General features: G+C 40.6%; 1 protein-coding gene across 2 annotated transcripts; it reads left to right on the top strand.

Moving 5' to 3' along the window:
• Positions 1-893: 893 nt before the first annotated feature.
• Positions 894-24,643, top strand: ZBTB43 (zinc finger and BTB domain containing 43). Of its 2 annotated transcripts, XM_082657186.1 has the most exons (3): positions 894-1,003; positions 4,927-5,050; positions 19,238-24,643. In XM_082657186.1, the coding sequence occupies exon 3, from the start codon at positions 19,261-19,263 to the stop codon at positions 20,662-20,664; it is 1,404 nt and encodes a 467-aa protein (XP_082513312.1). In that variant the 5' UTR covers positions 894-1,003; positions 4,927-5,050; positions 19,238-19,260; the 3' UTR covers positions 20,665-24,643. The 2 variants fall into 2 exon arrangements, with proteins under 2 accessions (XP_082513312.1, XP_082513313.1); XM_082657187.1 differs by lacking the exon at positions 4,927-5,050 and having other exon boundaries at positions 899-1,003.
• Positions 24,644-25,055: the final 412 nt, after the last annotated feature.

Genomic DNA, 25,055 nt, shown 5'->3' with positions numbered 1-25,055 from the left:
CTCCCTTTCTGGCCTCAGATGATTTTCCTGACTTTCTCGCAAGGTTATCTATACATTTAAAAAGTGTATTTTCAATACTTCTCCTAGCAATTTTATGTATTTTGTTGCCGTTATATTTGGAGATATGTAGTCTATAATATTGCTAGAAATAAAGTCCAAGTAAGTTTATTAGGCTCATGCAACAAACATCCAGGAGTAAGCAGTCCAAAGCTGAGACTGTAGCTTAACGTCATTTGAGACCTAGGCTCTCTCAATCTTTCTGCTTTGCAGGCCATGGCAAAGCACTTAAGGAGCACACTCAACTAGAAATCCTAGTGGACTCCGTAAAAACAAAAATAAAATAAGCAAACAAGAACTTTTCCAGAAGCCCCACTCAATGACTTCTATAATACGTAACATGGGCTAGAAGTTGGTCACATGCCTATGCCTAGTCCAACTATTGGCTAATGAAAATGAGTTTACCACGAAGAGTCTGGACCAATTATGTCATTCCCTCCAGTTGGGGTGGAGCTTCTCCTAGGGGTTCCCGGCATAGTGCTTGCCACACAGAGGGCACTGGTCCTTTCATTGAACACTTACTGAGCATCCACTACGAGCCAAAGGCTCTGTGGAGGCACAAAAGGATTTGACACAATCTCTGCTAGACAAACTGAGATAGGTCAAAGGGTTTAGGACTCAGTATCCGCTCAATTCTCAGCGGTGGCCCTAGAGTCCCTAATGCAGATTGACCTGCTCCAGGTTATACTGCGCAGCCGCCGGCTCTCTCTGAGCACGCTCCTGACGCCCCGCCCCAAACGCGAGTCCCGTATGCGCACATCGCTTTCTCTCTGACGCACCCCCGGAAGCACTGGCAGTTTTGGTGGGGGCTGGACCGGGAAGCGTTTCCGGGGGCGGGAGGCGCAGGCTGAGGCGGTTGCGGCGGCGACGGCTTGAACGGGCCTGGCGCCGGCGGCGGCGGAAACTATCCCACCGGTGGGCTATGTGAGCGTCGAGGACTTGGCAGGTATGTCGGAGTCTGGACAACGGGTACTAAGGGGGCAGGAAGGGAAACCGGAGAGGTATAAGGGCTTCTCTGCAGGTCGCGGCGCGCGCACCGCTGGCACCGCCAGGCCCACAACGCCGACCGGGATGCTGAAGCCGCGCGCGGGCCGTTGGAGTCCCGGCACCCCGGGTCCAACACCTACTGTCTCCGGCCAGCCCGGCGCGCGTACAGCGACCCGAAGGCCCCTGAGGCAGCATTTCGCCCAAGGTCACCCCGCGGCGGCGGACCTCAGCGGGCCAGAGCGCTTAGAGATCCTGCCCCCCCGTCAGTCCGCCCGCCGGCCTTTCGGGGGCGCCGGGTAGGCGCGGCTTGGCGGCCTCGGAATCGAGTCAAGGCCGGGAGAAAGACTACACCGGGACTTCGCTGATACCTGCCTCTGTTTACCTCTGTGTTTCACCTTTTTTGTTGTCTGTGTCACCTGTGGTCACCTGCCCTTTTTGCCTCTCAACTCGGCTCCTGTCAACTTTGTATTTCTCTCCACTTTGGCTCTCTCGAACCCATCTCGGAGTATCTGGACCCTGTCTTTATTTCTGTTTCCATCTTGCTTCTGTGTCTCCTGACCCTGTGTTTCCCTTTTAGTCCTTAACTTTCATTCATGGCCTGCTTGTCGGTCCAGCTCTTTGCCCATCTGTGTTTCTCTCTCTCTCTGCCAATCGTGTGTCCTTCTGTCTTGTTTTTGCCTCTCCTAACTGGGTTTTTCTGGGCGAGCCTGCCCTGACCTCTGAGCCATGGAAGGTGACTCATGACCCTGTGAAGCTTCCTGCACGGGTGACAATGTCAGCGACTAGACTGCCGTCTGACCTCAACTCTGACAGGTGTCGCCCAACCTAAGTGTCAGGGTGCAGGAGCTCCTGGAGGACAGAGAGAAGGCCGTCTCAGGGCCAAAGTAACTGGATGAATCCTTGCTTTTTCTTACCGTGGTTTTTCAGGCCTGCCCAGCTCCCTACTTCCCTTGCTCCATCCACATGGCCTCCAGGGTTCTAAAGAGCCTGCTTTCTGAGTTACAGCTGCTTAACCAGGCCTGTCTCCAGGCTAAGGAAGGGTCTGAGATCCTCTGCCCCTTGGGGCTCATGGAACAGTAGCAGAATTTCTGGGAGAGCTGTATGCTTAGTTCAGAGATTGTGTCACTGTGTACAGTTAAATTATGAGAAACATAATAATTTGGGGTTCTTCATTCTTTGCTTTACAAAAGTATTCACCAGAGAAATAAGCCAGACACAAAAGAACAAATATTGTATGAGTCCACTTATATGAGGTATCTAAAATAGGCAAATTCATGGAGACAAAGTGGAGTATAGTTTACCAAGGGCTGAGTGGGAGGAGGGAGTGGAGAGTTTAATGGATACAGAGTTTTAGTTTGGGATTATGAAAAAGTTCTGCAAATGGATAATGGTGATGGTTCCACAACAACATAAATATACTTAATGCCACTAATTGTACACTTTAAATGGTTAAAATGGTAAATTTCATGTTAGGTATATTTTTACCAAAAAAAATTGCTAAGTGTAGATTCCTGGAACTAACAAGCGCTATGAAAAATGTGACTTTAAAAATTCATTCTGTAGCTTTTAGGAACATTTAGTTGAACTTAACGTTTCTTGATGCCTGCTCTCCACAGCCAAGGTCCTTAGAAAAGGAGTTTGGTTGAAAGAATTTAGTTAAAAATTTCTACTTGTAGCAGGTTCCCACCCTGGCTGTCCCTCCATATTCATTGGATTCAGTGCAGGAATCTGCTACACAAGCAGAAAATTTGAGGAAGATTTTAACTTTTCACATGAAGAAAACTCTTAGGGTTGGAAAAATAGTCTTTTTATTATAATAATGAAAAATTGTGTTATTTTCTTGTGTGTTTTCTGATGGGGGAGGCCTTTGTTTTATGTTCTCTCATCTAAGTTATCGGTTTGTTTGTAAGCTAGTTTATCAAGGTTTCTTATAAGGTGTAGCAGCTGAATTACTACCGTATTGAATCCTAGATACCATCGATTATTTTATGTACCACCAAAGGAAGAGAAAACACTGCCAATTAAGCTATTACATATGCTTCTTTACTTTTTTTTTTTTTTTTTTTTGCGGTACGCGGGCCTCTCACTGTTGTGGCCTCTCCTGCTGCGGAGCACAGGCTCCGGACGCGCAGGCTCAGCGGTCATGGCTCACGGGCCCAACCGCTCCGCGGCATGTGGGATCCTCCCGGACCGGGGCACGAACCCGCGTACCCTGCATCGGCAGGCGGACTCTCAACCACTGCGCCACCACGGAAGCCCGCTTCTTTACATTTTTAAACTTATTTAGACTTTATTTTTTTTGGTTGTGCCGGGTCTTAGTTGGGGTGGATGGGCTCCTTAGTTGCAGCATGCGAACTCTCAGCCACGGCATGCACGTGGGATCTAGTTCCCCCACCAAGGATTGAACCCAGGCCCCCTGCATTGGGAGCGCAGAGTCCAAATCACTGCACCACCAGGGAAGTCCCTAGACATTTAAAAATGATACTCTAGTGGTTGGGAGTCCGCCTGCCAATGCAGGGGACACGGGTTCGTGCCCCGGTCTGGGAGGATCCCACATGCCGCGGAGCGGCTGGGCCCGTGAGCCATGGCCACTGAGCCTGCGCGTCCGGAGCCTGTGCTCCGCAACGGGAGAGGCCACAGCAGTGAGAGGTCCGCGTACCGCAAAAAAAACAAAAAACAAAAAACAAAAAACAAAAAACAAGCAAAAAATGATACTCTAGTGTATGTGTAAAAAGAAGAAAAGTGAAATAAATTGGTTAAAGTGTTCATTAACCTTCTTAACCTTCCTACTCTTGAATACTTTTCAATTCAGAGTTGCATCCGTGCTTTTCCACAGTGTCATCTTTTGTGCCATCAGAAACGTTGATGAGGCTCTCAGGAATGCTCTATCATTGTCTTAGGCAGAGACAACTGTTATAACTTCCACCTGGACATCACATCTTGATTTCAGAAATTTAAAAATGTGAAAAAAATGTGCCTCTTATAATCAGTTGAATATAGTGCTATATTATTTTCATGAACTTTTCCTTTTTACCTTATTTATGTTTGCAATTAGAATAGAAAGAGACTTTTGTCTTATTTGTAACATACTGAGGAAAAAACTTTTATTTTATTCGTATGTAGAACATACATACCGGCAAGTGCTGTTTCTTCCTTCTGCTTTCTTGATTGAGCTTCTTATCCGGAATTCTAATGAATGTGAGGGTGCAGTTAAAAACATTTCCTTGGCTTTATTGTAAGGTAATGGCAGGATGACTGATAAGTGGGGAGTTAGTGGTTAGAACAATAACTTCTCTTTTGAATCTCAAAGAATTTACCACAATGGACCTATTTGCCCTGATGTTCTTAAGTAAACATTCAGCTGTGGCATGAAGCAAACTTCACAAAGTAGGTAGCTTGTTTTTTAAAAACCCTAAAATAGGTTTTACTAAGTTCTTTGGCTACAGTGTTCCAATTAGAAAATATAGGGGTATTGATTGATAATGGTCTGGAGACCAAAAACACTTTTGCAAAGGATAGTTTAATTCTGCAAAATTACATAGGTATCGACCAGTGTTGGTTTCCTATTTTTGACAGATGTACCATGGTAATACAAGATGTTAACATTAAAGGAAAACTGGCTGACAGTCATATGGGAACTCAACATTTTTTGCAACTTTTATGTAAAACTAAAATAATCCCGTAATTAAAAGTTTATTTAAAAAATACAAAGGCAGAAGCTAAGAAGGTGCAGAAACAAAGCTAATATAACCAAAAAATATCAATCGTGATTAATTTTCTTTCTGCTACTCACCCACAAGTATAGTATTTATTAGCAAGGCACTGGTACACAGTGAATAGCATCAGCATCTCTTACATTTTCAACGTGATTTTTCTTTTCAGAAATCAGTGTGATTTTAATTTGAAACAAAACTAAGAAATGGGTTCCTCTTCCTCGTTCATTCATACTGCTTTTTGATGGTCATGGCATAAGGAACTTTATCCCAGGAATACAACTTTGCATTAGGTAAGCTATAAACTTGCTAAAAATGCAGTGTTTTAAATTATTTACTAAAATGGTTTCTTTTTCAGTAAAAAATAATAATGTAGTTGTATTTAATTTCCCTAGACCGGAAAGGTTCTTTTACTTCTCTTCTGAGGAGTATATATTGCACATTTTAAGGCCAATCACTGCCATACTTTGTACTGTTAGAGCATTTAAATTCCAAGAAATTTTCTGCTAAGTGACGTTTTTTTTTTTAACTTAGAAAAATATTAGATTTGGAATTACGCTTCTGTTTAAATCCTGACATAACCACTTCTGAGATATGTGGCCTTGGACAGATCTTTTAACCTTCTTGAGCTTTAGTTTAACTCATGAGTGTGATGATACAGGGGTATTGCCAGACCCAAGTTTACATAGTCTGCTTTGTGAACTGTAAAGCATTTGACTTAAGTATTTTTGTACGCATGGGGTGTTGGTATTATTGTACATTTGTACCAGTCTAGAGATTTACTAAAGTAATATTTACTGTGTTAAAATGTGCTCTCTACAGTAAGCATGCAAATTACCATGTGCCGTGATTAAGAAATCTCTGGAGGGCTTCAAGAAAAGTCACTCATGGGTTGGCTTCCCTATTATATTGTTGTCCTCTGTGTTTTTAGGATATGTCATTGGTATTTAAATAGTGTATAAAACTTGACATACAATTCCTCAGCTGAATAATAAATACAGGCTGCTTTTAAACTTGTCAGAGTTGGAAGGGATCTTGGAGGTCATCTAGTTCAGTGATTCTTTTTATTATTATTATTAATTTATTTTATTTTGGCTGCGTTGGTTCTTTGTTTCTGCGCACGGGCTTTTCTCTAGTTGTGGCGAGCGGGGCTACTCTTCATTGCAGTGTGCGGGCTTCTCATTGCAGTGGCTTCTCTTGTTGCTGAGCGCAGGGTCTAGGCACGTGGGCTTCAGTAGTTGTGGCATGCAGGCTCAGTAGTTGTGGTGCACCGGCTTAGTTGCTCCGCGGCATGTGGGATCTTCCCAGACCAGGGCTCAAACCCGTGTCCCCTGCATTGGCAGGTAGATTCTTAGCCACTGCACCACCAGGGAAGCCCTCGTTCAGTGATTCTTTAATATTTACCCTTTGTCCTCTGCTTTAAAAAAAAGCCAGATAATCTCAGTGAACAATGGAAGGAGTTAGCTGGGATTGGTATGTTTGTTTTAGAACTGTTACTATTGGATTTTTTTTTTTTAACTTTGCAAGGTGACATATAAAATTGCTAGTACTTCATTAAGTCTGAAGACGGTGAATAATTTGCCCTGGAGTTTATGAATGTGTTGTACATTGTAGATTGTTTCAGGTATTTATTTGTGAAAATACTCATCTTTACCTTCCATACTGTCTCATCTCTCAGACTGTATTGGGCCTGAGCAAGTGTTTTGAATTTAAATTCCAGGTTCACTGCTTACTGGTTATATGACCTTAGGCAAGTAGTTTAGCCTCTTTGTCTATTTCTTATTCTATATAATAGGAATAAAAAATATCTATCGAGTGGGTTGTTATGAGGATTAAATGAGAATACGAAAAGTGCTTTGCACAGTCTTTTACAATACATGCGTTAAATACATGTTAGATGCTGTTACCTCTCCTACTAATTATGACATTTTCCTAGTTACCCAGTTGGGATTGGTAACTACTTTACCTTGCATCCCTCTGTTTTTTAAAACTGCTTTAATGAGACATAATTCATAGGTAGTTAAGAGGTTTTTTTTAGTATATTTAATGGGTTGTATACCCATCACCACAACTTAATTTTAGAATTTTTGTCTCCCCTTTAAAAAAAAAACCAATTTGCAGTCACTCCTCGCCCTGTAGTTCCTTGCAGCCGCTGATTTACTTTTTATCTCTGGATTTCCCTATTCTGGACATTTCATATAAATGAAATCACACAAGATTTAGCCTTTTGTGTCTAACTTCTTTCATTTGGCACAGTGTTTCAAGGCTCAGCCATGTTGTCGTATCTATCAATACTTCATTCTTTTTTATTGCCGAAAGAATGGCATAATACATATAGTATGTAATAAAATGGAATAATATTCCATTTTATAGGTATACCACATTCTGTTTATCCAGTCATCAGTTGAGGACATTTGAGTTGGTTCCACTTTTTGGCCATTATGTATAATGCTGTTATAGACATTCATGGATAAGTTTTCTGTGGACATTATATGTTTTCATTTCTCTTGGGTATATACCTAAGAGTAGAATTGTTGAGTTACGTGATAACTCTGTTTAACTTTTTGAGGAGCTGCCAAACTTTTCCAAAGTGGCTGCCCCATTTTACATTCCCACCAATAATGTATAAGGGTTCTAATCCTTCCATATCCTCTCCAACACTTGTTAGTGTCTGTCTTATTTATCATAGCCATCCAAGTGGGTGAAAAGTGATGTCTCATTGTAGTTTCGATTTGCATTTCCCTAATGAATAATGATATTGAACGTCTTTTGTATGCTCTTTTGTATATCTTCTTTGGGGAAATGTCTATTCAAATCCTTTACCCATTTTTCAATTGGGTAGTCTTTTTATTATTGAATTTTAAGAGTTCTTTATGTATTCTGGATACAAGTTACTTATCAATTATACGATTTGAATATATTTTCTCCCATGTTGTAGGTTATCTTTTCATTTTCTTTTTTAATAGATCTTTATTGGAGTATAATTTCTTCACAGTACTGTGTTAGTTTCTGTTGTACACCAAAGTGAATCAGCCATATGCATGCATATATACCCATTGTCCCCTCCCTCTTGAGCCTCCCTCCCATCCTCCCTATCCCACCCCTCTAGGTCATTGCAGAGCACCGAGCTGATCTCCCTGTGCTATGCTGCTGCTTCCCACTAGCTAATTATTTTACATTCGGTAGTCTTTTCATTTTCTTGATAGTATTATGTGTACCTTGGGCTACTCTTGCATCTTTCTGCCTACCCAGTCAGTTAGTCCATCAATTCTGTTTTCCATACCCACTGTTACTTTCATTGCCTCAAACCTAGAGCATATTTACTGAAATCTTAGAATTGACCTTTGTTTCAGACTTGCTCCTGCTTTAAGACCATCAACAGATTATCCTTTCTGAACATATTTCACAGCATGTCACACAGAAGTTTTCAGTGCTGCCTCCAGTGCCCACATTTAAAGCTCAAACTCAGCCTTCAGCAGGATAGTACCAGTCATTCCTTCCAGATTTATCTCTCACCACTCCCTGTCACTTGTAGAAGGAAGCACAGGTAATGATGTACATGCCACTAGCAGTGGTCTTGAATGGAAAAGAGCTTTTGAGAGGACCTTCTGGTGGTAATTTTATCATAAAATAGGATCTTGCCCTCAGTGTGATGGTACCAGTAACTCAATTTTTTCAGTGTGTCACACTCATAATACACTCAACCTACAAGAGATTAAAATAAACCAGAATGCCATGTGGTTTATAATGTTTCTTTCTGTGTTAATAAGTGAGATAGGTTTACAGTTTTTTCTTTGTTGTCCAGTTTTGATAGCACGGTTTTATAAAAAATAAGTAGCAAGTTTTCTCCTATCTTTGTTCCCTTTCTCCCTTCTTCCCCCTCTGAAACAGTTTATATAGCATAGGAATTAGTTTCAAAGAATTTTGCCGTTGTGCTTTGGGCAGTCATTTGATTATATTTTATCATTTCTCCATAGTTACTAATCTGTTAGATTTCTATATTTTTCTATAAAGTTTTTATCAGTGAGACTTTAAAATTTATTAGGGGAAAATTGTTTTCTATTTTAAAGTTTCTATCATGTGATTATATTTCATTTCTTATTCCTAATTTTGTGAATTTGACATTTCTAGATTTATTATTGTGTGATCACTTGTAATCAAATGAGCTCATGTATGCATTTCTGCTTTGGGGGATTTATTGATGCCCTCTGTGGCCACTTATGATCATTTATGTAAATGTCCTATGGAAACTGAAAAAGAAGATGTATTATTTGTAGGATACAGAGGTTGTATGTTTCAGTTAAATTAGCATTATTAATGATAACCAGTCTAAACCTCTAGATCCAAATTATCTTTTGCCTTATTGATTTATTAAAGATTAAAAGAGGGACATTTATATTTCTTACTATAATTATGTTTCTGTCACTGTTGTGGGTTTTTTTTTGAAAACTGTACTACATTTACACATAGAAGTTCGCAAGTTAACCCTCATGTGAATTATAGAATTCATCAATTATCAATAAACTTTCACCTCATTTGATGCTTTTTTTAAAAGATTTATTTATTTATTTATTTTTGGCTGTGTTGGTTCTTCGTTGCTGTGCGCGGGCTCTTTCTAGTTGGCGGTGAGCAGGGGCCACTCCTCGTTGCACTGCGTGGGCTTCTCATTGCGGTGGCTTCTCTTTGTTGCTGAGCACGGGGTCTACGTGCATGGGTTTCAGTAGCTGTGGTTCACGGGCTCTAGAGCGCAGGCTCAATAGTTGTGGCGCACGGTCTTAGTTGCCCCGTGGCATGTGGGATCTTCCCGGACCAGGGCTCAAACCTGTGTCCCCTGCACTGGCAGGTGGATTCCTAACCACTGCACCACCAGGGAAGCCCCTCATTTGATGCTTTTTACATTGAATTTACTTTGATATTAATATTGTTGTCTGAAATTTTTTTGTTTTCATATACCTGTTCTTTTTACTTTTGACCTTTTTTTGTGATGGATTCTATTCACTTTCCTATATCTAAAAAAGTACTTCACCTTCATTTTTAAAGATATTTTGATTGGGTATAGAATTCTAGGTTGACAGTTTTTTCTTTCAGCACTTTAAAGATGTCTACTGTTCTTGCATTGTCTCCTTTCTTCTGGCTGGCATTGTTTCTGACAAGAAGCTTGCAACCTTTCTTACCTTTGGTCCTCTGTACACAATGAATCCTTTTTCTCTGGCTGCTTTTAAGATTTTCTCTTCGTTACTAGTTTTCAGTGATTTGATTATGATATGCCTTGGTATATAGTTTTCTTCATACTTCTTGTGCTTGGGGTTTGTCAAGCTTCTTGGATCTGTGGCTTTATAGTTTTTATCAACTTTAGGAAGATTTTGGCTGTTATTTAAATAAATTTTGGGCTTTATACCCTCCCACTCCTTCAGAGACTCCAATTTTGTGCCTTGAAGTTGTCCCACAACTCACTGATACTCTTTCCCCCCTTCCTGTTTTTTTTTTTCAGCTTTTTTCTATTTTAGGTTGTTTGTGTTGCTGTGTTTTCAAGTTCACTAATCTTTTCTTCATGTTAATTCTTTTGTTATTCTCATCCAGTGTTTGTAGAAGTTCAATTTGGGTTTTTTTGTTTTCCTGTCTACCTACTATGCTTAATTTTCCTCTATTTTCTTGAACACATGGGATGTAGAATTTTCTACCATTTGTATAAGTTTGTCATTTCTGGTTCTGTTTCTGTTGATCAGTTTTTTCTTTTTTCTCTCTCCTTAATATGGGTTATATTTTCTTGCTTCTTTGCATCCCAGGTGATTTTTTTTTTTTTTATTGAATGCCAGACATGAATTTTACCTTGTTGGGTTCTGGACTTTTTGTATTATGTAAATATCCTTAAGCTTTGTTCTGGAACACAATTAAGTTATTTGGAAATATTTTAATCCTTTTGAGGCTTTTTTTAAAATTTATTTTTAGTTGCGTTGGGTCTTCATTGCTGCGCATGGGCTTTCTCTAGTTGTGGAGAGCGGGGGCTACTCTTCGTTGCAGTGTGCGGGCTTCTCATTGTGGTGGCTTCTCTTGTTGTGCAGCACAGGCTCTAGGCACATGAGCTTCAGTAGTTGTGGCACGCAGGCTCAGTAGTTGTGGCTCACGGGCTCTAGAGCTCAGGCTCAGTAGTTGTGGCACATGGGCTTAGTTGCTCCGCGGCATGTGTGAGGCTTGTTTTTAAGCTTTGTTTAATGGGACCAGAACCGCATTTTGTCTAGGGCTAATTTGTCCCCACTGCTGAGGCACGACTCTTCTGAATACTCAAGGCTTTACACTCAGGCAAGTTTTCTTCTATTAAATATTTTATTTGATTATTCCTTCTACTCCATTCGTTTTGTTATTTCTTTCAAGGGTGCTAATTAGCCATATGTTGGATCTCTATTCTCTGTTCTCCTGTTCTGTTATCTTCTCCCTTGCTGTTTTCACATTTTTATCATCCTCCTGCATAAAAGTTCCTCAAAGTGCCTTCCCCATCATTGATTCCATTTTCTATAGTTGCAATTCTGCTCCTTATTGCCTGTTTAAATTTTTGCTCTATTTTAGTTTCCTTACATCTTGTCTTTAATTCAGTTGGCTCTTTTTTTCATATCATTCTACTGTATTGTCTTATCTTCCTTAAACTTCATTCATGGGGACTGCGTTTTCATGTTTGTGGAAATCAGTTTAAAAATGCTATCTAAACTGTACTCTTTGTTTACACTTTACTATTTTCTTGGTTATTGTAGAATCTATTTACAGACCCCATTTATTTACAGAGTAAAACTATGTTGGGAAACATTTTGCTCAGGTCTGAAAATTTCCCCCTTTTTGGGAAGATTATTTTGGGGTCCTTCACTGTATACCTGAATGCTGTTATAATCAACTCTTAGCTCTTTTGCTGAAGGATGGGCTGACTATATGGACACCAGGGTTAGCTTGAGTAGAATGGCTGGGGCTGGAGGCTAGGTCTGAGGCACTGTTAAGAGAGTTTGAGCACTTCCTTCTGTGTTGGTGAAATTGTTTTACCAGGGGCCTATTTTTATCTCTTTGGCCCTTGGCTGGCAAAGGATGGGCTATGTTTTTGCCTCCTTCCTGGAGCTACCCTCTCACGTCAAGTCTTTAAAAATTTTCTGCTGAGGCAGTGTGCAACCCTTGGTATCCCAATGCAGACATCTCTGAATGTTGCCAATATGCAAGACCTTTCCTGTGGTCTGCCTTGGCTTTTTAGCTGCAGGCCTTCCAGATGAACAGGTATCTGTTGGTCCTCTGTCAGGATTACTGCTACCAGAATTGCCTGGTTGCTAAACCAGGTGGAATTGCCAGGTCAGTGTCTCCCTTTATCCTGGCCCCATCTCCACGATATCCTTAATTAAAATTTGTTGCATATAGATAACTCTGATCCCAACTTTTCAGGCTAGCTTTTCTGTATTTCTTAGATTTTTTGGTTAGGATGTAGTAGATGGGAAGAATTATATGCTGCTCTCAAGTCTTCCTCTTAACCTGGTGACACCAAAATTTATAGTGACAGGATGTATAACTTTAGAGTATACCAGGTTCCCGCCTCTGAATTCCTCTTGGATTTGTAATTCTTTTGTGGTACTTTTATCAGGCTTTGCATTGAATAACAGGGTTGTATGCGTGTTTTTTATCTCCCTACCAGATTATAAGCTCTGGACAGTGACATTCCTTCATTATCTTAGAAATCTCCCACGGTACTTTGCATATAGTGTTTTATGTTGTGGGGTTTTTAAAAAAATTTTTTTAGTGAGTTAATTACTTTTATGAAACTCTTTAACAATTGAAATGGCAACTGTACTATTAATATAGGTCACAACTGCCTGTGAGTTTGTAAATATTGCTTATATAGCAGGAAAACCTATAGGAGAGGGGGAATATGTAGAAATGCCACATTCACTCAAATTTAAGGGTAGAGGTCAGATACTTGCTAAATTACAAAGACTGTTAACCACCTTGACACAGTTAAAAATAAAGTTACATGACTTTTTTTCCAATTTTTTGTTTTTCATGTGTGGTAAAAAATAAATATCATTCAGGGGGCTTCCCTGGTGGCGCAGTGGTTGAGAATCTGCCTGCCAATGCAGGGGACACGGGTTTGAGCCCTGGCCTGGGAGGATCCCACATACTGCGGAGCAACTAGGCTCGTGAGCCACAACTACTGAGCCTGCGCGTCTGGAGCCTGTGCTCCACAACAAGAGAGGCCGCGATGGTGAGAGGCCAGCGCACCGCAATGAAGAGTGGCCCCCACTTGCCACAACTAGAGAAGGCCCTCGCACAGAAACGAAGACCCAACACAGCAAAAATAAAATAAATTAATTAATAAACTCCTACCCCCAACATCTAAAATAATAATAATAATAAATATCATTCAATTTGCCACTTTAACCATTTTCAGGTGTACAGTTTAGTGACATTAATTATACCCCAGTGTTGTGCAATCAGCACCACTTTCTAGTTCCAAAATATTTTCATCACCCTAAATAGAAACTCTATCCATTAAGCAATAACTCCCCATTTCTCACTCACCTGAGCCCCTGGTAACCTCTAATCTACTTTCTCTGAATTTGCCTATTCTAGATATTTCACATAAGTAGAATTATACATTTGTACTTTTTGTCTGGCTTACATAAATGTTTAGCATGTTGTTTTAGTGTAACGTTTTCAGTGTTCATCCATGTTGCAGCATATATCAGAACTTCATTCCTTTCTGTTTGTGCTCTCTATGTGTCTTTTCAGTATAATTGATTTATAATATTGTTAAAGTCCTCTATTTCCTTATAGATCTTCTGTCCTGTTTTTCTATCCATTATTGAAAGTGAGGTAATGAAGTCTCCACCTGTTTTATAGATGTGTATGTTTCTCTCTTCAATTCTGTTAATATATATTTCTTTTGTTAGGTGCATATATGTTTTGTTTTAAATTTTTATTTATTTATTTATTTATTTATGGCTGTGTTGGGTCCTTGTTGCTGCGCGTGGGCTTTCTCTAGTTGTAGCGAGTGGGGGCTACTGTTCATTGCGGTGCGTGGGCTTCTCATTGCGGTGGTTTCTCTTGTTGTGGAGCATGGGCTCTAGGCACGCGGGCTTCAGCAGTTGTGGCTCCCAGGCTCTAGAGCGCAGGCTCAGTAGTTGTGACGCACCAGCTTAGTTGCTCAGTGGGATCTTCCCGGAACAGGGATTGAACCTGTGTCCCCTGCATTGGCAGGCAGATTCTTATACACTGCCACCAGGGAAGCCCTAGGTACGTATATGTTTTTAATTGTCATGTATTCTTGATAGAGTGATCCTTTTTGACTTAAAATTTATTTTGTCTGATAATAATATAGTCACCACACCGCTCTTTCTGTTTCTCTTTGCACGACATACCTTTTCCATTATTTTACTTTCAACATCTTTGTGCCTTTGTATCTAAAGTGAGTCTCTTATAGACAACATACAGATAAACCATGTTTTTTTAATCCATTCTGCCAGTCTCTTGCCTTTTAATTGGAGAGCTAATCCATTTACATTTGAAGTAATTTACTGATGAAGGAGGATTTATTTCTACCATTTATTTCTAGCTATCTTCTGTGTATCTTACATGTTTTTTGTTCCTCAACTCCTCCCTTACTCCTTTTTAATTGAGATTTTTGTTTTGTTTTGTATACAGTTTTGATTCCCTTCTTTCCTTTTCATGTATATTTTTAGTTATTTTCCTAGTAGTTACCTTGAGGTTTACAATTAACATCTTAAACTTAGCTAGTTTCAATAGCATATGAACACTGTGCTCCTCTACATCTCCATCCCTCCCTCTTCATTATTGTTATTGTCACTGATTACATCTTAATACATTGTGTGCCTAATAACATAGATTTATAATTATTGTTTTATTCATTTGCCTTTTAAATCATTCAGGAAAAAAAGAGGAGTTGTAAACCAAAGGTATAATATCAGCTCTTACATTTACCTATGTTGTTACCTTTACCAGTAGTCTTTATTCCTTCCTATGGCTTTGAATTACTATCTAGTTTTATTTTGTTTGTTTGTTTTTGCGGTACACGGGCCTCTCACTGTTGTGGCCTCTCCCGTTGTGGAGCACAGGCTCCGGATGCGCAGGCTCAGCAGCCATGGCTCACGGGCCCAGCCACTCCGCGGCATGTGGGATCTTCCCGGACCGGGGCACGAACCCGTGTCCCCTGCATCGGCAGGCGGACTCTCAACCACTGCGCCACCAGGGCAGCCCTCTAGTGTTCTTTTATCTCAGCCTGAAGGACAACTTTATCATTTCTTGTAGAGGAAACCTATTAGTAACAAACACCCTTAGCTTTTGTTTATCTGGGAATGTCTTAATTTCTCCTTCATTTTGAAAGGATAGTTTTGCGGGTGTAGAATTCCTGGTTGACAGATCCTTATCCTAGCACTTTAAATATGTCTAAATATGTCGTGCACTGCCTTCTGAGTGCCGTGGTTTCTGATGAGCAGTTAGCTGTTGGTCTTACTGAGGATCCCTTTTGTGTGATGAGTGGCTTCTTTCTTGCTGCTTTCAAGATTCTCCATTGTCTTTGGCTTTCCACTATTTGACTTACAGTGTATCTCATGTGGATCTCTTTAATTTTATCTCCTTGGAGTTAAGCTTCTTGGATGTGTGAGGTTTATGTCTTTCATCAAATTCAGGATGTTTTCAATCATTATGTCATTTAATATCTTTTCTATTCTTTTTTCTCCTGAGACTCTGATTTGCATGTTGGTATATTTGGTTTTCCATAGGTACTTCAGATTGTGTTTCTTTTTCTTCATTCCTAATACTCCTCAGACTGGATATTTCAATTGCTTTACATTTGAGTTTGATGAATTTTTTTCCTTTTGCCTGCTTAAATCTGCCATTGGACTCCTTATTATGAATTTTTAATTTCAACTTGTATTTGTTTCCTTGGTCTGCCATAATAAAATACCACAGGCTAGGTGACCTAAGCAACAAAAATTTATTTTTTCAGAATTTTAGAGGCTAGAAGTCTGAGATCAAAATGTTGGCAGATTTGGTTCCTCCTGAGGCCTTTCTCTTCGGCTTGCAGGTGCCAACTTTTCACTGTCTTCACATTGCACGCATGCCTGATGTCTCTCTGTCCAAATTTCATTTCTTATAAGAATACCAGTCAGCTTGGATTAGGTCCCAACCTAACAACCTCGTTTTAATTTAATTACCTTTTTAAAGGCCCTAAATCCAAATATAGTCACATTCTGGAGTACTGGGGATTAGGGCTTTAACATAGCAATTTTGGAAGGGTACAACTCAGCCCATAATACAGCTGTTACACTTTTCAGCTCCAGAATTTCTATTTGGTTACATTTTATAATTTCTGTCTCTTTATTGCCATTGTTCTCCTGATTTTCTTTAGTTCCTTGTCCATAGTTTTCTTTAACAATTTGAGCATATCCAAGACAGTTGACTTTAACAGCTTTGACTAGCACTTAATAATGTCTGGAATTCTTCAAGGATAGTTTCTAATTCTTTTTTTCCTGTGAATGTACCGTATTTTCCTTTTTCTTTGTATACTTAGTAATTTTTGGTTCAGAACTGGATATTTTCAGTATTCTAATGTGGTAGCTCTTGGAATCAGATTCTTCCCCTCCTGGGGGATTTATTTTGTTTCTTGTTGATGGCTGCAGTTGTCTATATGGTGATTTTTTTCTAAACTGTTTTGCAAAGTCTGTATTCCTTGTTGCATGTAGTCACGGAAGTCTCTGTTGCTTTATCTATGTGATAGGCTGTGTCCTGACAGAGATTTCCTTAAATATTTGGGCCCAAAGAATGGGGAATGGTGTTTGTATTTTAAAATCTTCCGATGGATGCTACTGGGAAAACCACTGCAGCCTGAGGGGGCCAAGAAAAAGCTTGTGTGGGTTGGCCAAGATGCAAAACCCCAAATTTTTGGACAGTGTTGTTCTTGCCACCCTGGCATCAGCCAAGCACTCTTGGAAATTGGGCCACTGTCCTACAAATTGTGGCAGAGCTGAGGAATGGGGATTATTGCTGGTTTGCAGCATGCTGCTCTCTTAACGAGGTTTAGCAGCTTCTTCTTTCATCAAGCATTGCATTGGTTGCTGTAAGTGTCTGATCAGATTCCAGAGTTCAGAAATGGTTTATTCTGATCATTTTAACAGTTTACTAGTTGTTTTAGTGGAGGGATTGACACCTAAAGCTTCCTACTCCACCATTTTCTCTAACATCGCTTATGGCGTTTATTTTTATAGAACTGTTTTTAAAAGCCTTATCTCAGTCACATAAAATTCCACAGCAGATATTTGAAATCTTGAGGAAAAGATGAGTTATTCAGTAAATAGTGTAGGAAAAACAGGCTTGCCATTTTGGAGGGGAAAGGAAAAACTGGATCCTAACCTTCTCCTTATACCAAAGTAAACTCTTTTTTTTTTTTTTTTTTTGTGGTACGCGGGCCTCTCACTGCTGTGGCCTCTCCCGTTGCGGAGCACAGGCTCCGGACGCACAGGCTCAGCGGCCATGGCTCACGGGCGCAGCCGCTCCGCGGCATGTGGGATCTTCCCGGACTGGGGCACGAACCCGTGTCCCCTGCATCGGCAGGCGGACTCTCAACCACTGCGCCACCGGGGAAGCCCTGGGTAGGAATTTTTAAAGGATGTATATGATTTATTCTGATATATGTGCAGAGAAGTTTCTAGAATATACAGAAGTTTTTTAATGGTGATTTCCTTCCAGGGGAGGTGGGGGACTAGGAATAAATGAAGGAGAGATTTTTTTTAACATCTTTTTTGTAAATTTTTTATGAGTGTGTTTTATTCCCCCCTTTTTTCAAATAGCTAAGATCAAAATTCTTTACTGATGAGATAAGAGAATCTAGATGTAGTTCTCAGAATTTACATACCTCTAGTCTCTATACATTTATGTAGTTAACTTTTCCTTTTGAAATTACAAATACCTAAATAATTTATTTCCTGGTCTTATTTTTTTGTTTGTTTTAAATTATTATGAAATGTTTTAAGAGCTGTAAACCATAAATTAATACTTCATTCTAAAAACACTGCCTTACCTCTTAAAATTATTAATGACTTATCTGGTATTTTAGCATCTTCTTAGAAGAGGCAGTGATGTGATAGGAAAAATAGCATAGACTTTGGAGTCATAGAGACCTAGATTTCAAATTCCAGCGTAATAAAAACTAGCTTTTATTTTAGCCTTAGGAAAGTTACTTGAAATAGTGAACTTAAGAATGTCAGTCCTCTACGTTTGCAGGATCGTTACAAAGATTAGGTGAAAAAAGATGTACAGTTCCTGGTATTGGGTTGGCCAAAAATTTCCATGTTACAGAGAAACCCAAACAAACTTCGGCCGACCCAATATATAGTAATTACTCAGGAAACATTAGTTTCTTCTCTTGGCATCTCTCCCTATCTCTGAAAGATAACTTTCAACCTTTGTTGGGTTATCTGCTTCTTTTATCTCATACTTAGAAAATCTGGTATTTAGCAATGTTTAGATATGATATTAGACCTAGGTGACAAATAGCACCAATAAATCTTTTGAGTTTTCTGGTTTGTTTTAATTTACTATGGAATTATGGGGCCTGAGCATGCTGCAGAGTTCATCTCGTTGATCACTCTTGTTAGGAATTGTCTCTAATGCTTGACTCATCCCACAAAATATATTTACAGTAACGCCACAGGCAATCCCTTATTCTTTGTTATAACTTTATTTTCAGATTAAGTTCATTCAGTAACAGGGACAGTATTTACTATCCTCTTTGTTCTATAACTTTTTAAACAATTTGGAGATCAGCCGATAGAATACCTTGCCTTGCCATTTCGTTCTGCTTCACATTATGAGAAGCTCTTAAAGGGCTTAAATGCTGACAGCAACTAGAGAAACCCATATTGTTTGGGACCTAGGCGAGTTCACCCCTGTGGTGCTGAAGGACCAAAGGCCTGACTGTTCTGGCCCCACCTGTTCAGCCCCCTGACCCCTTAGTGGGTTCTAGCCTGGTGGTTTCCTTTCAGTTCCTTGCAGTTACCATGATCATTTCTGCCTGAGAGCCTTCACATGTGCTTTTCCTTTTTTCCACAATTCCTTCCTCACCCCAACTTGTCAAATATGGGTTGAACCTGAGGCCTCTTAAAAATTCTGTCGTTTGGAACAGGTATTGTGTTTGTTTTGACTAGAAATATTTACTTTGTTTTACTTGAGATTTATATAGCTTACAAATATCTCTGGATTCTATTTTCCCACTCATAGACACAGGCGGTATCAAGAGTTAATACCATAAAGAATGGTGGCTCGTTCCTGCTTTTGGCACACTCGCACCTGCAAGCCTTGCTCTGGGGAATGAATGCTCCACCCACCATGCCCACAGGCCAGGGGACTTTATGGAACTGTGGAACTTGTCTTAGTTTTCTTAGTGATCAATAAGTTTCTCTTTGGGCTGGAATTAGTACTAATTTTTCTTTCTCTTGTAGCACCAAACAAGATTTGTGATGAAATGGAGCCTGGAACAAACTCTTTTCGAGTAGAATTTCCTGATTTTTCCAGCACCATTCTGCAGAAACTGAACCAGCAGCGCCAGCAAGGACAATTATGTGATGTCTCCATTGTTGTCCAAGGCCACATTTTCCGAGCACACAAAGCCGTTCTTGCTGCCAGTTCACCCTACTTTTGTGACCAGGTACTCCTCAAAAACAGCAGGAGGATTGTTTTGCCTGATGTGATGAACCCCAGAGTGTTTGAGAACATTCTCCTATCAAGTTACACGGGACGTCTAGTAATGCCTGCTCCAGAAATTGTTAGTTACTTAACAGCTGCAAGCTTCCTCCAGATGTGGCATGTGGTAGACAAATGCACTGAGGTTTTAGAAGGAAACCCTACAGTCCTTTGTCAGAAGCTAAATCATGGCAGTGACCACCAGTCTCCCAGCAGCAGTAGTTACAATGGCCTGGTAGAGAGCTTTGAGCTGGGCTCTGGGGGCCATACGGATTTCCCCAAAGCCCAGGAACTGAGGGATGGAGAGAATGAAGAGGAGAGCACCAAAGACGAGCTGTCATCTCAGCTCACCGAGCATGAATACCTTCCTAGCAACTCGTCCACAGAGCATGACCGGCTAAGCACTGAGATGGCGAGCCAGGATGGGGAGGAGGGGGCCAGCGACAGTGCCGAATTCCACTACACCCGGCCCATGTACAGCAAGCCCAGCATAATGGCTCACAAACGCTGGATCCATGTGAAGCCTGAGCGCTTTGAGCAAGCGTGCGAGGGCATGGATGTGCATGCATCCTACGATGAGCACCAGGTCACAGAGTCCATCAACACCATGCAGACAGAGCACTCGGTCCAGCCCTCGGGAGTAGAGGAAGACTTTCACATCGGGGAAAAGAAAGTGGAAGCGGAGTTTGATGAACAGGCTGATGAAAGCAATTATGACGAGCAGGTGGATTTCTATGGCTCTTCCATGGAAGAGTTTTCTGGAGAGAGGTCGGATGGGAATCTCATTGGGCACAGACAGGAGGCTGCCCTAGCAACAGGCTACAGTGAGAATATTGAAATGGTAACAGGGATTAAAGAAGAAGCTTCCCACCTAGGATTCTCAGCCACCGACAAGCTGTATCCTTGTCAGTGTGGGAAAAGTTTCACTCACAAGAGTCAGAGAGATCGACACATGAGCATGCACCTTGGTCTTCGGCCTTATGGCTGTGGTGTCTGTGGTAAGAAATTCAAAATGAAGCATCATCTCGTGGGCCACATGAAAATTCACACAGGCATAAAGCCATATGAGTGTAATATCTGTGCAAAGAGATTTATGTGGAGGGACAGTTTCCACAGGCATGTGACTTCTTGTACCAAGTCCTACGAAGCTGCAAAGGCTGAGCAGAATACGACTGAGGCTAACTAAAAACAGGGTCTGGCCCTTGAGTGGCAGGCACAAAAATAAACTATGGTAATTATGCAAATCTGGGCACAGATGATGCGTGCTACTTGCTATTATGAGAGAAGCTTAAAAAAAAGGAAGATATTTCTGAAAGACCAGCTCTAAGTAGGCCAATTAAAAAATCTTAATTCTTCAAATTTGTATGTTCCAGGCCTGGAGTGGGTAATGGGGATAAGTTAGCCCACCTCACACCTGGCAAGGTAAACCTTCAGGCCCATTGTGAATGAGGCAGGTGGACTTGGTGATAGAGACACCTGCACTTTGAATTGGACTCCAACCCACCAGTTCCATTTCAGGTGGCAGCAGTTTTTGATCACTCATTATTACAAGGTCATATTGGAATTTTATTTTGCTCTTACTATAGATACTTAGGTAATGTGGGTTTGTTTTGGTAGCTGCTTCACTGAATGAAATGCCACTTATGTAATAGCTACAGATAATGTGATTCCTAGGATACTAAGTTGATTAACAGAGCTCTCTTACCTGGGTTTATTCTTTCTAAAGGGTATTTTAACCAAAACTATGGAGATACTAAGAGGGTGACATTCTAAGTAAGAAACAAATAACTTATGGTACAAGCTTCAAATTCTGTAAGATGCCACTGTCACAATGTGTTTCAGACTCTTGATAAGTCAGAGTTTTATATTTTAGTACTAACATTTAGTTTAAACAACTGTTTGTAATTGTAATTCTCTAGGGTGCCAGATATAGGTATTTCTAACTGGTTTGCTGTCCCAAATCCTGTTTAATTGTAGCATCCACACAGTGGGATCTGCTCTGTGGCTAGTAGACATCTAGCCTGCTTTGACTCTCCGACCACGGTACCATTGGCTGCTCCAGCCGATTCACTCTGTCTTAGATTACGGTGCTTCCTGAAGAGGTCAGTCAATGACCACAGTTACTGGGAAGGAGCCAGAAGTCACGGCTGAGAGTTACCTGTGAACTTCAGGAGCTAATAGAGTGCTACAGTGACACTCCAACTGAGAGTAGCCGAGTAGCAGAATTTTGAGTGTCAGGTTATACTTGGGTGGGGCAAGTTGTGGGGTACAATTACCCAAGAAAAGAGGAGTCTTGAAAATACACTGGTGGGGGAGATACTCGTAGAGGGGTACACTGAGCTAATCCTCCTGGCTCTTTAGGAGTGCTGGAATGTGTTTTAAAAGGCAGAAAGAAAGAGTCCTAATTTTAGGAAGTAGTCCACAGATTCATGCTCTCATATTATAGATAAAGCTGCGTAAGTTTACAAGTCCACATAGCTATATCTACCAAAAAAAACAAGAAAAGCAGCTATTCTGAGACCTTTTCTGAGGATCACTCAGAGGTTTTAGGTTAAAAAAGAAGCATGTTCAGGATGTTTTAAGCTGTGTAACATACCTGAAGTTGTCACCAGGGTAGGGACAGGGTGCTACTGTTATGTTAACTTTTCCGTAAACTTACCGGCTTATTATTTCTTAGTGGAAACTTTTTTCCTTAAAATAAAAATAACTTTTCTTGGATTTGGGGTGAAGTTTTGTTCTAAAAGCTTGGCTTTGCTCTAAAGTGAGAGACTCTGCTGGCAATGGCCTCTGATCCTCAAGCTCCTACCATCAAGGCATTTACTTGTTAAACGTTGTTTGGAAAGGGGAAAGGAAGACTTACTTACCAGTTAACTCTTGTAATCGAGGTTACAAAACAGGGATGTATTCATTAACACTGTATCATTCTCGATATATAAAAAGCACTTTGTATTTAAAACTTTATTATAAATATATATATATATTGATTTTCTAACCTAGAAACTAGATATTACCTCTTGGTTGTTTGCCACGTTAATATCTTCCTCTCTTAGTGTTGAAACTTCAGTTAACAGTCATCTCTGTGTACCTAACAGAGAATATAGAAGTGACTTACAATCAAGCTCAGTTGCTCCTTCTCTTTTTCTCACGTTAGAAGCAGTGGGTTTTAGGTAGGATCCTAGCCTTTATATGTGAGGAGAAATTGTTGTATTACTCCTACTAATTTCAGTACTAAGGCAGTGAAGTCATTTTGTTCTGCCAAAAGCTGATCACCCTCTCCCACGGTTATCAGCAAACCATTTTCTGCCTCTTAGGAAGGTTTGATGTGCTGGTTTCTATTAAAGATTCTATTCAAATGAATGTTGGGACACTTGGGAAGAAGAGTCTGAGAGGTAAAATAAAAATATTCTGGAAAAATCATGGTTCTTCAATTATGTTGAGATCAGCACAGCACCCCGTCATGAGTAATGGTGAGGAAGAGCTCTTGTTCAGCCAGGACTACTGGGCAGCTCTTCGGTGGTAGTTTTGGAAGCAGTCAGTTGTGCTGGGACTTATTTAATGTGTTATGAAGAGAGGGATATCTTTTATTGAACTCCTTATATGTACATCAGCTACTAAATGTAGAATATAAAATGTAAGTTCCTCACATCTGCAGTTTTAAGCTTTTTATGATAGTGGGGTTTTTGTAAAAATTAGAGTTGCTAATCAGGTCAGCCAGAGCCTGTGAGGTGGCTGGGCATCTGAAGTGCTGGCCATGTTCAGAGAGGCGGGGGGAAGGGCATTGCCTTAGTTTGGATGTTAAAAGTGAATGTTTATAAACTTTGCTTTTAGGATTAGGAGATCATACTGTATTACTACCTTTTTTTTTTTCCTGCCCACCCTGAGTTGGATAGATAGTCTCTCTCCTTACCCTCAGTACAGCTTTAGAAAATCTTTATCCTTCCCATTGAGTTTGGATAGCAGGGGGTTAACATTTCCAAACAGTCTTTCAGGGATCTTGTGAATGGCCTACAACCAAGGTATTTGTCCCCTACTTTGAGTCTTAACTGTGGTTTTTCTCCATTCCCAGTGGGACAGGGCTTCAAGGCACCACCAGTGGTATTTAATATTAGTACTTATGCTATGCCTTTAATTTTAGATACACACATTGCAATAATCCACTTGGTAAAGTAGTTATCACCGTCTAACTGAGGAAGGACTACGATAGCCTTTCCTCTACTGTGGAGGGTTGTCCTCTGGCACTCTCGGACCCCAGCCTGTTGATTCTGATTTCTAGATCTCACATTCCTCCAGTCTCTTCTTTTGGCCACACTTTCAAAGAGTCTGCCCAAAAGGGTCTCCTCCGTTCTAGTGGGCATTTGCTGAACTAAATTGACCCTAAGCTGACTTCTAGCTGTTTGGGAAAGCTGCTTAGTCTCAGTGGTCTTCCCACGGAGGCACACACCTCCTCAAGCTGCTGTAGAAGTGAAGTTGGGGCAGAGCAGAAGCAACAACACTGTGCTTTCCCTGAGGAAGAGGATTTGCTGCAGCCCCCTGGGGGAGGGTGGAGAGGATGCCATCCCACCAAAGCCAGGTGTTTGCTTTTATAAGGTCTCCAATAATTAGGAATACTGAAAACCAAGCAACATATATCCGCGGCCTCACCCTCAGCCGTCTGTGCCACACTAATTTTGTGATTTAGGTTGCTTTCATGGGTGACTAACTTTATTCAGTGAAACCAGGGTGTGTGTTTGTTTGGGTTTTTTCTTTGCTACTTATGTGTTTAAAGGTACATGTTTCTTATTTCAAATCTCTACTGATAGTGCCCTATGGGAAGATGCTGGAACACATTTTGCAAATGTGACTTTTTTTTTTTTTTTAGTTTTGCTTGAAGCCTGTGTCATAATGTCAGTTGCTGCTGCCTTCTTTCCTTTTATGAGGTTCCCAATGTTTCTTCTAGAAAATTACTTTATTTATGCAAGTCAGGTGACTCTTAGACCCAAAACCATTTGATGATAAATAGATTATCATTAGGTGCATATCTTATTGATATTTTGTGAAATGTTATGCCTGTGTTGCAAAAGTTGAATAGTTTTGTCTTTATATATTGCTGTCTTCAGTGTACAGCATGGTTTTACTTAATTGAATGTTACTGTTTAATATTTTCTTCTTATAGAAGAGACCACGGCCTTTTGTATGACATGTTTTAATAAATGTTATCTGTCAACTTTGTAAAAGTTTTGTTTTTCACTGTGGATATATGACCACATATCTTTGTTTTCATTCTGGCTTTTGCCACCTGAGAATAAAAGTTATATCGTGGCCTTTTGACAAGTAAATGCCAATAGACAGCCCGATCAAATGGGTAGCGAGTGATCATTTGCTGTGTCAGGCATTTATGACGATTAACTCACTTAAACCCCCACCAGCCCCATCAGGGATTTAGGTGTGCTGGTTATTCTCTGTTTGCTCCTCCAGATTCCCTCCCCACCTTGTGCTTCGCTTTGGAGACTTGCCCCTATGGACCCGTCCTTCTGGCTTCTGGTTAGGATCTACCAGAGACACGCTGGGAGGAGCTAGGCGGATGGGAGAAGCAAAAAG

This window comes from Grampus griseus (genome assembly GCF_964374135.1).
Source record: "Grampus griseus genome assembly, chromosome: 6".
NCBI lineage: Eukaryota > Metazoa > Chordata > Mammalia > Artiodactyla > Delphinidae > Grampus > Grampus griseus.
This window is presented reverse-complemented; position numbering and strand designations above follow the sequence as displayed.